The sequence below is a fragment of the Accipiter gentilis genome, chromosome 8 (assembly GCF_929443795.1).
Source record: "Accipiter gentilis chromosome 8, bAccGen1.1, whole genome shotgun sequence".
Classification (NCBI taxonomy): Eukaryota; Metazoa; Chordata; class Aves; order Accipitriformes; family Accipitridae; genus Astur; species Astur gentilis.
This window is the reverse complement of record NC_064887.1, coordinates 40,799,584-40,812,948: the sequence shown is the minus strand read 5'-3', so window position 1 is coordinate 40,812,948 and position 13,365 is coordinate 40,799,584. Positions and strand designations below refer to the sequence as shown.

Genomic DNA, 13,365 nt, shown 5'->3' with positions numbered 1-13,365 from the left:
CTTACAACACAGCGTCAGTCACCCAAGAAAAAGCGTACATGTTTGTGGGGGCAGCAACTGCATTCCATTCTCAAGGAAAACCAGAGTTAATTCAAAAGGTTAAATCAAACTGCAACATTTGTTTCCCCTTGAAAATGCTAGCTCAGATGAGAGCAGTGTTAGCAACCCAAGAAGCAGAAATAAAGCCAGAGTTTCTCAAGACTACTCGCACATCCTGTACTTTGAGAAACTGAGCTCTGGGCTTTGTTGTTGTTTCAGTTCTTCCCCACCACATTTGCCGTCTTCATTTTCTCTTTGTAAAGTGTCTCATAGTTTTGATTCATTCAGAGCTGAAGTCCGTGGAGAGCTTGACACAGTGGGACAGATATGTACACCTCTCATTAACACCCAGCTGCCAGCTCTGGGTAGGGAATTCTTCCAACTCCAACCTGGCTACTTCACGAGTTTTCCAACTCTCTCTTAAAAATTAAAGCAATATTCTGTGTACTCTGCTCTTCAGACAATGGCAGAATTCAATGCAAACGTTGATTTTGGATCTGGTCTCCAACTCGCTGGGTTGGAGTTGGCCTGATCATTAAGGCTGAAAATGCTGGAAGCCAAAGGCTACAAGAGCTTCAGAAAGAGAGTTGCAGTCTGCAAAGCCCATCCAACACGGGTGCCCACAGACATGTTGAAACCCCAACCTTTCCATCTGCTAAAAAAACAGGACTTGATGGAGAAAACATCTCTGTGTCACGTAGCAGAGGTCATGCCTCATCAGCCCTCTCTCGTGCAGCGCACGGGACTCTCAGACCTTCCCTTCCAGAAAGCACAAAGAAACCACAGAGGAGAGTAATGGAACCCTCCAAACCACACCAAATCCATGGAAATGAGCTTTTAATGGATCCAAACAATGAGCTCTTCTGTGGACATTTTGTGAGAAAATTGAAAACACGCTAATAAAATGGCTATCATGTTCCATTCGTGAGGAGAGTGGGCCAGTCTACCCGCTCTGCTCATGGAAAACGCAGGAAATCTCCCTCCAATTCAGAAACATGAATGAGATTCAACAGAGTAAAAAAATAGAGCCTTGTCTTCATTAGAAAATTTGGAGTTTTGTGTAGTGCTGACAAAAGACTAGCCCGGAGGGACATAAGTAGCATCTAACATGTCACCCTACAAATGTTAAATAGAAAGGGGCAAGTGAAAAGACGTGAGATTTGTAATTAAAGGACTTGTTCTCCCTTGGCAGAATCCATCTCCTGGAGATGCAGAAGACGGTCAAAAAGGATCTACCCTGGATGGATTTGAACAGAGCTTGTTGCACAAAGCATGCAGTGTCTTTCACTCGTTGCCTGGTGTTTCTCCATGTACTTTTTTGTATCTTGTATGTTATCATCCTGGAACAATTTTGGATGCGAGACACTTATTCCTTTTGGGGCATTGGAAAGCATCCTGGGTGAGGTACTGGCATTACATACTTCACTGATAACAGAGCTGGCTTAGCATTTTGTTATGCAGTAGAGGAAGGGCTATTAAGAAAAGAAGTTAAATTATTGGCAGAGAACCACTAAAGTTATGGAAGGAAAAGCTTTACTCAGTCAGTGATTCCACCCTTAAGAACATGCCATGGAATTGTTCCCTTAAGTATAATTTTTATGGTGGCTTCCAGGATAATTTAAAAATGTCACTCTGGGTAACCACCCCCCACACCTCCCTATGATTTATTGATAAAGGTTTTTGTATCAGGAGAATGTGTCTGATTTCAGCTTTGATGTTTCCTTTCTTCATTTTGCACCATTAGTGCCAGGAGTGCTTTCTTGCATCCTCCTCAACAATTCTTTTCTTCCAGCAGTAGTAAGAAGTCAGGTGGATAGAAGTGTGCCCTTCTCTCAGCGCTCACACACTTCTCATTCCCCTGCAAACCTCAACAGATCCTGCTCTTTTCCAGTTTCCCCATAAGGCAGGCATAGCGTCTGTCAATTTAGCCCCGAGCTGGCAACTTTTGTCCTCCTTGCTCATCTTTTCATACCAACACAACATAAACACAATCCTTTGGAACTTGCAAAGCTGGCCTTGTCTTTAGTGCTGGTTAAGAGAACAGCCTTCCCCTTCCCCACCCTCGATCCAGCCCCCCCCCTCCCCGGGCTGCGTTTCACAGACTGCTTACATCTTTCAGAAAGTGAGCAGGCAACTCTCTGTGCCAGAAATTTCTCATTATATGTTGCACAGGCCCAAGCTCAGGAACTCTTGATCCCTCGAGCTCCCTCAGAATACAATGAACAAAGGCATAAAATAAGCCACTATTTGAAAGTGTCACATTCATTAGAGATGAGCTGCAGAAATAACTCTGGAACTGAGAAACTTAGAGGATATTTAGGTTCAAATCCAAACTTGACGTTGTGTGCACGTTTTCATGTTTTGCAGATAGAAAAAGGACATCATTTTCCTTCTGGGGTTGATCGAAATTCATCTGGTGTATCCAGCTGCAGCCCCCTCACGTGCTTGGGAGATCAGGGCCTGAGCTGGCCTCCATTATCAGCATAGAAGATCTTGCATAAGAAAAGCATCTTTATTCTTCAGGGATTCAGGGACTGAAAATGGAGCCTTAATTCCAGGTGCCATTTGTGTTAAGAGATAAGTATCACTATGGGAAACGAAAAACATTATCTCTACTCCTGCCTATTCCCACCAATAAAAAGACCAAAGAAGATTAGTGGTACATGCTGCTGCGTTAATGAGGGAGACATCATTAATCAGCAGACACAGTGACACGGGCTCTGACCTTTGGCTCAAACGCAATCCCATCTGCTGACTTCACTCCCCAGGAGGAATCTTCCAAGCAGAAAATACAAACTCTTGGGAACTAGGGAAGAATTTAACATAGACATTTAATCTAGCTTTAATATTTCCTGGATGCTAGTCTTGGATAAGGAATCTGAAAATAAGAGGAAACCATCTCCTCTTCCTAAAGCAAGATGGTCTCAGTGCAAGCTGAGGGATCACTCCTTTCACCAGCTATAAAGTTAGCACAAACAGACTCAACGAGGGAACTCCTGCAGCTTTGAGATTTTAGGCTTGGAGCACACCTGGATAAAGAAAATATCCTCTTATGCTTGTGGTCATTATTTTGATTAAAACCCTTGGCTCAGTGAGGAGGTTACTTGGACTGATACAGCCACTTTGGCAGTACAGACCATTTCAGCAAATCAGGAATTCAGTGCTCTATCAGCTGTACCAAACTGTTCCCTCCTGACGTACCAAAGCATGCAGCAAACTCTGAGACGGGGTCCAGATCTTCCTATATTTATAAAGTGTTAGCATCAGATGAACCCCTTACAAGATGCTGGCTTTCTGTTCCCCTATTCACATAGTTTTAGGGACTCACACAGGGTACATGCCCTAGAGGAGAGCAGTGATAACCCAGACAAAGGTATCCTCTTCTTCTTCTGACTGCCTGGTGGGGACATGCTGGTGATTCATGTCTGGGAAACAAGCCCTCAAAAACAAATCTCAGCCCTATCAGTTTAGAGCACCCCTCATGTTTATGTCATTCTCACAGAAGGACCCCTAGGTCAGTAAATCATACCAAAGGAAAGCATCCTCTTTTGGTGGTCTCCTCAGCCACTGAGGTAAGATAAGTGATGGAACAGACACTGTAGATGCTGGAGATGTCTCTTTTTATGGCCATCCAGGAAGGAGAGTGAAAGGAAGCTGTTTATGGCCACATCATGCTGCTTTTGCAGGCGTTCTGGGAAGCGGGGACCCACACAGAGGCCCCTCGCATCTGGATGACAGATTCAGACAATGGATTGTTTTTAATCTTGGTATATAGGAGATTCCAGCTAAACTGATTTCATATGTGCTTTGTCTGGTCCCCAGCCAGCAGGGGTGAGGCAGACCAAGGCAAGAACAATTTTCTGCATCCTGAGGTTAGGCCCATGGTTCTAGTGCAGTCCAGCCTTTGCCCATTGGTCAGCCAAACTGCATGGGACATCACTGGATTTCGGGAACTGGTTCTTCACCCAAGGTGCAGGTAAAAGGGCTGTTTTGGATTCCACTGGTTCCAAGTCCTTGGATGCTGGAACACTGCAAGAAACCCCTCTGTTAAAATTTTAGAAAGTCTCATGGCATCCTGCCAAGGAAGATCCACAGACACAGATGTCTTCTCAACATAAAAGAACGTCCTTCCCCCACTGAAGGATTAACCTCTGTAGCTTGTGTCTCACTTCGGAAAAGTTTTTCTGAAGGGCTGAACCCAGGTCACACGGCATGCACTGACGCAGAGACTACTAGAATTATCCTAGCAAGGAAAATGTCTGGATTGCAGGAAGGTGGGGGTATGGAAACAGTCACCTGGAAGCAGTGATGCTCCTTTCCCTGAGAACTGACCATTGGGAGAAACCCTGTGGGACAACGAATGCTGTCAAACCCCATGGAGTGGGGAGTGCCATGGAGGTGCTTTAATGCTTATATGGTGACTGCTTAAGTTACCATGCTTATATGGTGGCTGCTGCAAGTGCTCTCTCTGCGTAATAGCTGCCTACAGTTCTACCACTGCAAATAACTTTGCCACCTGGAAACAAATTTGAGGTTAAACATCTGGATTCTAGTACATTCATAAGCCCTTGTCTTGGTTACAGCAGAGCCTTCGACAGGAATGGGAAGTGGAGTTCCTGAAGCCCAGCTCCCAACTCCACTTGGGAAGCCGAGTTCCTGAAGCCCAGCTAGGTGTGACGCAGTCACACCAGCACAACAAACACGTTTCAACCCTAAAGTGGCAAACACAGGCCAGCGGGGTTTCATTAGGGTATGTGGGAAAGAGCTTTTACAACCAAGGCAGGAAAAGTTTAATGCTGTTTTGCTTTTCATTTGCCAGATGTTTGGAAAATACAACAAATGCTTATTCCCCTACTTCTGAGAGGTGCAGCTTGCCTGGCAAGGTATGCGTCTGACCCACGAGAACTGCTGCAAAATGCTTGGGGAGAGCATGTCCTTCCTACAGAGGTCCGCACGCCTCTCAGAGACGTGCCGAGCAGTGATAAAGGAGATGCTGAGACCGGACCTTAAGGAACTGGAGCCAGATTCAAAACAGCATGAAGAGTGCTCAGACTGGTGGCACTGTGAATGTTTAACATACTGACTGCACCTCATCCTGTCTGCGCTCCACGCTTCACTACAGAAGTGTGTGCCTTACGGCATGGACCAAGACATTGCCTTGCACTCTCTAGGCGAGTCTTGAATTTCACAAAGTAACACAGTGGATCAACTTATCCGGAGTCCAAGAGCAAAGAGCAGTTCCAAGGGCTTCCAGAAGCAGGCAGAGCTCTGCCTTAACTACCACAACTGGTCTTAACATTGTTAAATTTTCACAGCCCAAATGAAACTAGTTCTCTGGTCTGAGGATGAGGTATTGGGCCATTTCTAAGCAACTCCGCTAAGCACGTGGCAAGTATTTCCCTTGAAAATGGCAGAGCTCTCTGCACCATCTTACCAGACCCTGCTGAGCTGTTGAGACTGATCCTTTCTGTTTCCTGCAGCCCTGTCTCCAGACATGGGGGTCTGACTGCTGACACTGCAGATCAGCTTGCCTACATGTTCAGAGCAGAGTTGCACCTGCACATCTGAGCAAAGCATCTGGGTCCTCCACTGAAGTGTTTTTAGAAGGTAATTAATACTTAAACTCCTCCAAATTATGTGCTGAAGAAGAGGCAAAGAGTAGTTTCTGCAAAGTTCCCTTCCATCAGGTTGGGAACTTCTCCAGAGAGTTTGAAAGTCGACAGCAATCCCCCGGCTGCCCACAGTGCCAGGCTAAGGCTGACGCTGTGACGAGGCAGACTGCATTCCCCACTGCTTGGCTTCAAGCTACAGTAGCTCCATAGCTACTGCTAAAGCAGGAAAGTTTTAGAGCATCCCTAACTGTAAGCACAAACCATACCTCTGAAGTACTGTATCATTTCCAAGAGAGATGCTGAGGCTGAAAAGGTCGCTCCCATTTACAGCTCAGTTGAATATGAGCAAGGTGCATCCTACAAAGTAACCAAAAAGACAGAAAAACCAGGCACAGCAGGCATGCTGCCTGCAGACAACCCTAGAGTGGCAGGTATGCTTCCCCTCTGGGTCTGGGACAGTATGAGGCCACTGGCTCAAAGGAGAGATACCCATAAGCATGCTGCTGACTGGCATTTCATGTCTCTAATACCAAATTTTCATTTGTGTGTGCTTTGTAATCAAGGACAAGGTTCAGGTGCTGGCCAACATGTCAGTTTGGAAAAATATCACCAAGTCAGTGAAGCAACACTGCATTTACTTGCTCTATACCCTCATCTCATGGAATCAGACCTTCTGCAGTACTCCAAGAGCTATGATGTTACTTCTGGTTGTCTTATTCCATCACCATCTCAGCTAGTCAGACTCCACCCACTTTGCCTTCCTTCCAGATACTTTAGTAAACTAGAAGCAAGAAGTTGCAAGCTGCAAAAATATAAATATCAAGTGGATATAAGGAAAATATTCATCACCATGACAGCGGTACAACCCTGGGACAAGAGCCCCAAAAGAAAAGGCTTTGAGTTTTCACGACTTGATCAGACTGAGCAACCTGATATAGCTTTGAAGCCAGTCCTGATCTAAGCAGATATCTAAAGCCCTCCAGAGGTCCCTTCTCTTCAATGAGTCTGTGTTGCCATTAAAATATCTTTCAGAAAACACCTGCACAACCCCCCCCCACCTCTTTCTAGTTTAAGAGAAGATCAGAAGATCAGGCAAGCTCTATTCCTCATTTCTTTGCCTTGGGCTCTGGGAAGCAGATAAAGAGCTCAGAAATTAATTTTGCAGTACATTTTCTAACATGCCTTGATGCTTGCAGTACTCCCTCCTGTTTAGGAGCTAGGATCAAGGCTGACATGGGAGCTCTTTCACATCTCTGCTTTGACAGCGTTGGAGATGTCCTGTGAGCAGAGAGATTCTCAAGTTTTTAAATACCCTTGTACTCTCAGAGCGTTACCTGGGAACCCAGTGCTGAGCAGTTTGGTGAAGCCGTGCAGAAGTCTGCAATCTTACCTTCACATCTGTGGCTGGTCTCGCTCTGCTTGTGTCCTGCAGGGCATTTGCACTCGTAAGAACCCACGGTGTTGATGCAGTTACCACCTTGACAGAGGCCAGGAATGGCTTGACATTCATCCACATCTACAGGAAGAAGAGCAAAGATGTTAGAAAGTGCAGCCATTGCAACAGATGAATGTTCAATCCTAGCATGGCGGGAGCACTATGAGAAAGAAGCAGCTTTGCTCCAAGTAGGTGGATTTACATTTCATAATGCAATTACCCATCAGATTACATTAGAGATAAGGTGAAGGACAGAAAAGGGACATAAAGGTATTGCTGGCTTATCTACACAAGCAAGAGGAAGACAAAAGTATAGTAATATTTTCCAAAGCAAACATCAATGTGTCTATGCCCTCATGGTTTGTTCCAGGCTGGTTGGTAGCTGAGTTGGGGAGGAGAACTGGTTTGCTGGGACATCCTCCTGCAGCCTTCAGAGAGCAACACCTACTGCAGAGCAGAGAAGGGAACCTATGGACTGTAAGGTTTTGCTCTTCAGCCCTGTCCCAGGAAGGCTTATCCTGCAGTCATGGCCTCCTCATTGATGAGGTGACACTGTGCTTGCCAAATCACCTCAGGAAGGCCTCAGTACTTGCTGCTACAACCAGCATGCTCATGTGCTGCAGATATTATTTATACTCTAGTTCTGCTTGCAGTAACAGTGAGTGACAAATCCATTAAATAGGCAAAGCTCTCCTGAAGAGATGAGGGCCATAAAACACAGATTACAACAGACAGCAAGAGAGTTGTCCTCTTCAGCCTTCCCAATTTTATCCTACAGACACTGGCCAATGTGGGACTTGGACTGTAATTTTGGCTTTTGATTATGGCAGGTAAATGCTGAAATCAGCTGCGGATGCAGAAAGGAATTCATGCAAATCTAAACGGAGACTCCTGCAACCCACCACTATGGGGATGCAATGGCAGCTCCAGAAATGCTGCCAATGGGACCTGCTGATGGGAGCTCAGTGGACCATTCTGCTATTTTTGCCTGTGTGTCCTAGACATTGAATGCAACCTCTAAGCATATGATTTATGCATACTGTAACTGCCTGTGTGATCTTGAAGGAGTCCTGGCTTCTGTTTTGAACCAATAATACAATTTACAGAGCACTAGCCACCTGATGGAAGTGTCGATCACATTCCAGTGCTGGGACAGAAGCTCCAACAACAACAGCAGCACCACAGAATGAGGCTATTTGGAAGGCTGTAACTTAGTTTTAAACCTGGTGACACACAAGCCTGATTCACTACTCCTTGTGGGATGGAGAAAGTCACCCGAGAACCACAGCATGGCCAGAATCTTTAACTGAGCTAAGAGGATCTTAGATGATCCCATGGGAGACCCAAGGTCCGTGGTGATGCTCTGTGACATGCAATGATGAATTTAGCAAAGTTTACACAGAGAACTTGCTCTGTATTGGGGCTCCTGACAGGTATTCATCACTCACCCTTTCAGTGCACATCAGGACGGGTAAGGGAACATCCTTTAGATGTTCATCGCATTTACCTTGACAGGCTCCAGTGCGAATGTTGGGAATGAAACCTCGGCGGCAGGGGTGAGGCTGGGCAGGGCACATCTCGCATGGGTGACCCCAGGCCCGTCCAATGGTGGCACAACACATGGTCTTGGTGCAGACGATCCCACTGAGTTGGCCCTGGCACATCTGGTTATTTACTTGGCTAAAGCAGGGACCAGTACGATAGTCTGAGGGAGAAAATAACATCCACAGGTTAGATCAAGACACAAACACAAGGTTTTCTGTCGAATACACAAAGTGCCTATTCCCTTTCCTTTCATTCAGGTACAAAGTCAACAAGTTCTGGAAAAAAAAATCCACAATCATGAAAAGAACAAAAATTTAAGACCTAGCTGGAGGCCAGTACTGGAGGTTGATCTTTCTGCTGTACATTTCATGCGATCATCTAGAGGTTCTCCAAGCCAGGTCTTCCTGGTGTCCCTCAGATTCATCCCATGAACTACACTTATTCTACACTTTGAGTCACTCCCTTTAAGTACTGGCCCTAGAATGAATTCAAAATATGAAGTCGGGCAAAGAGGCAATTTCAGGACAGCAAGTTCACCTGTTCTGTGGAACTGCTGGGGTCAGCAAAACAATCAAACTTCATTTTAGTTAGGGGCAAAGATACACATGGAGGTGATGTGGTACAAGCATCTTTCCTGGACAGTCTTAGGGCCTGACAGTCCATATAATGCAAACATAGAGAATGATGAAGATGTTTTGTTGTCAGATCACTTCTACTCAGCTTGCAGAGTAAAAGTCCTAAATCTCACCCACAAAACATTCTGGGATAGAATTCCCAAACCTTTCCCCATGATGCCTACTGTAAAGCCCACAAAGGGATTTCTATACTCTCTGACAGTCTCTGTAAAGGCAACCTCCTGCAGTAATACATGTCATTGTGATTAATTTCTTTGGTTTAACTCTTAAAGGTCCCCTGGCAATTTTAACTAGATCTTTAAAACCCAGATGCTGCAGAAACAATTAGCCTGTTTCCCATTCCCAACAGGGACCCTCCTATCCCTTAAAACCAAAAAAAATTTGAAGGGCTTGCACTAAGGAATCTGGTTTTGCCACTGTCTGGGCTCTCATGACCCTTGATTAGGGATATTAGCACAGCAGGAATTCATCAGGAAACAAAATTCTTAAACAAGAGGGTTTTTTCCTTCTACTGGGAATAGATGACTGCATGCAAGTGTTTGATCTGTGGCTGGAAAAAGGACCTTTAACCATGTTATTCTCAGACCAGAAAATTCCACATTAACTGTCTAAGAAAGTTAGGTGTTGGTCAAATAGCTGTTATTTCAGATAGCCTGGCTGAGATTTGCAAAGTTGCTTAGGGAATTTTGATGTTGGAGTGCCCAGTAATTAGTAATTGACTGTGAACCCAAATCCCTGCATCAGTACCCAGATTAGCTCACAGCTGTCTTTGCAGTGAAACATTTGGATTTGACATGTGAAGCAACAAAAAACTTGTGTGGAGGGTGGTTATACCTAAATCACAAGCCATGGCCAGCACTGGCACCCACATCTGAAGATTAATAATTCTGTTTCCAGAAATGTCTTAGTATAATGTAGACACTCAACAAAGCAAAGCTCCGCTTCTTGGCCTGCAAGTTCTCAGATATAAGTCTTTCCACACATGATCTTTGCAATCAGCTCCCTTCTATTTAAATCCTGACACACATGTGCAAAGAATAAAAAGCAAGGAAAACCATTAAATAGATGGTTTGAGACAGAAAGCTTTCTCCCATAGGGTATGTTTGCATGGCAGCCACATTGGCAGAACCTACATTTGCATGAAACCATGACAGAGTGCCTTTATCCTGGGCTGTAAAAGATCATCTGGAAATGCTGGCAATTACTGCAGGCTTTAGACTGCCAGTGCCTGTGCTGATGTGCCTTCCTCAGCCCTGGGGTTTGCACCGAGTAAAAACTGTGTGAGGTTCATCTGTGTTATAATTGTCCCACCTGGCATCAGGGTAAGCATAAGCTACACGGAAACCACACAGGAAATCCTCCTCCATCTCTGGGAAAGAATCAATTAGCACAATAATTACTTATTTCCAGCTTAATGCTCCCTCTGATTTATATTTCTTGAGCAGTTGGGAGCACAGTCATACTTAAAAACTCATGCTGAAAAGAGTGTCAAAACAAGTTTGGTCTGTGGTTGTCACTGAGATGTAAACAGCAAGAAGGATTTGAGGGGGGAAAAAAAAAAAGGCCAATGATTTTGAAGTTACATTGGTATAAAGGTGACGTGATCTCATAAAAATGCCTTTGTTTGGAAATCTGCACAGAAATATGTACTACATTTGCAATGGTGAGTTACCAAATAATCATCTTTTTTTGACCCAAATTTTAACAAGATACCAAAGCACATGGTCCTCATTAATGTCTCCTGCCATGCCAAGTTTAATGCGTTAGTTCGTTCTACTTTATTGCTAGAAAAGAAATCAACAAAATTTGAGTTGTTTTCTCACCCGCTGTCTTTTTTAGTAAAACTGCAAGGCTTTTGCTCAAATTTTCAACCTTGAGGAACAGACCAAGGAGAGCTCTTTATAACCACACTAGTGAACAATTTAAATCTTCTCAACAATCATACCCAAAGAACTATGAAAGAAATTGCTTTGTGATCTTATTTCAATAGAGCGATCAACTCAGTAACAACAAAAAAGCTGACAGACTGTACTAAAGTATTAGGAGAGGAATAAAGAACCAGACAAAGAGAGAGCATCATCACTAAACTCACAGTTTGTTTCCATCCTCAGGGCTGCTTGCAGTCCTAGCCCCCAACTCAGAAAGCAGCTAGCAGAATTGGGAAAGGGTCAGAAAAGGACAACAAGGATGATCAAAGGTGTGGAAGGGCTTATGTATGAGGAACAGCTGCACTGGTTAGTGGTTCTCAGTCTGAAAAAGAAACACCTGGAGGAAGGCCTGATAGCAGGGTACAAAATCATGAGTGGCCTGAGGAGGAACAGGCTACTCACTTGCAGAGTCAGCATGCATTACTGCAGATAAGAAGTGATGCTGATTCAAAATAAATTGAGAAAAGTGGTTCTTCAGGCAACATATAAGTTAAGGGGAATTCTCACAGAGGATGTTGTGAATTGTCAAAGATTGTAAGCTACAGGTGCCTGGTCCCCAGGAAATTCTTACAGAGGAGGATCATACAGGATTGCCCTGTTCCTATGCTGTTCCCCACACATTAGCTTATGGGCACTGCCAGAGCTTTGAGGCACAAAGTCATCTCAGGCAGGGGCCCTGAATCCACCCTCTTACCACTCTGTAAGCCATCCAGGCAGTTAAATTTTAGAGTTGTTTTGGGTTCAACATTGTGCTGCAGCATCATTGCAGCTGGAGCCTCTGTGTTAGATAACTACAGTTAGGTGGGCTGCAGCTGTGGCTGAATGTGGCAGTGCCTATGTGCTTACAGTGAAATATCATACATTTTATGAGCTATTCTGAAACCTTGTTAACCCTAGGACAATGCAGAAACACCTAATAAAGAGGGCTTGCTTTCCCCCTTTCCTAGTCAGAAGGAGCATGGAGAAGAACATGTGGCTGATGTCATTGTGGTTGTACCTACAAAGGGCTCTGGTTGACTTAGGAGGTCAAATCACATAAATGTATAACCCAAAAGCTGAGGCATGGCAGCACTGTACAGAGAGAAAAGGGGTAAACTTGCACCTCCCACATTATCCTGCTGAGGCATGGCTGGGTGCAACGCAGCAAGAATTCCTTGAGATTGATAATGAAAGTGTGATTGTAAGGAGAACACCCCCTTTTAAACAAATAATTGACAAAAATAGATTTTCATATGTAGATTACTTCTTTAGAGGGAATGAAGCCAAGGAAATTGCAGTCTGGAGGCCAGAAAGCCTGGCTGCATTCCAGCTCCCATCTGTTGCTAATTTTAATGGTCAAATTATTAAATTTTTAATGAGGCACCAATCAAATTTTATTAAGGAAATATGTGCACTTAGGAGATGTCTAAAGCCCTTTTACAGTCTATGTATAGGATCCCATCTTCCAGGAACCCTGTTGCAGGTAGCTGTCCTTCAGAAGTTTGGTCTTTGCTGGTACATTCTTTGGAAAAACAGAGACGAGGTGGCTTCCTCGCTGAAAGCTGAGATGTCTTCCTGTTCCCTCTTTCAAGCTTACTCAGCCTTACAGTAACAGTGTCCAGTGGTAGGATATGGATGAGTTCCACCTTTCCATCTGCAGGTAAAGTTCTCATTAAGAGATTGCAAGAAATACTGGATCAGGCTTTATTTTGGGAATCAGCCAGAATCTTTTCACCCCTACAGAACAGACTTTTAACACAGCAGGGCCATGCATATCTGGGCCTTTACCAGTCATTTGTAGCTGCAAAAAACAACATGCCAGCTCACTGCCTGACTTAACCTCTCCAGATACAGTTTTGCAAACAGTAAACACACAGCATAGGACAGACATCAGCTTCTCGCCCAGCATCTGTCATCAGCCTCATCCATGCACTGATCTCATTTTTCTTTCTTGCCCTATTAATTTCAAAGTAGACCGTGCTCAGCACGTTCAGTCTGTAGATTTCTTATCACCGTAGAGTTAGATTAGGTTACTATTCATGCCTACTTGTCTTGAGCAGCCAGCAAAGAGAGAGAGCGCTCAAATTGCAAAAGGCACCATGGAATCAGAGTTGAAGCGTCAACGCGTTGCATTAACCACAAGAAATCTGACTCCTTGCTATGCTCTTTGTTTTCAAACCCTCGCCTCCCCC

The 13,365-nt window shown here is 44.5% G+C and overlaps 1 protein-coding gene across 1 annotated transcript in view; it reads right to left on the bottom strand.

The window, feature by feature from the left end:
• LOC126041890 (fibrillin-2-like) overlaps nucleotides 1-13,365 on the bottom strand; it is a 111,811-nt gene that overhangs the window by 57,160 nt on the left and 41,286 nt on the right. Inside the window, exons 6-7 of the mRNA XM_049808258.1 lie at nucleotides 8,594-8,791; nucleotides 7,042-7,167 (exon numbers count right to left, since the gene is read on the bottom strand). Coding sequence (XP_049664215.1) covers nucleotides 7,042-7,167; nucleotides 8,594-8,791 — 324 coding nt within the window. The remainder of the gene's footprint in view (nucleotides 1-7,041; nucleotides 7,168-8,593; nucleotides 8,792-13,365) is intronic.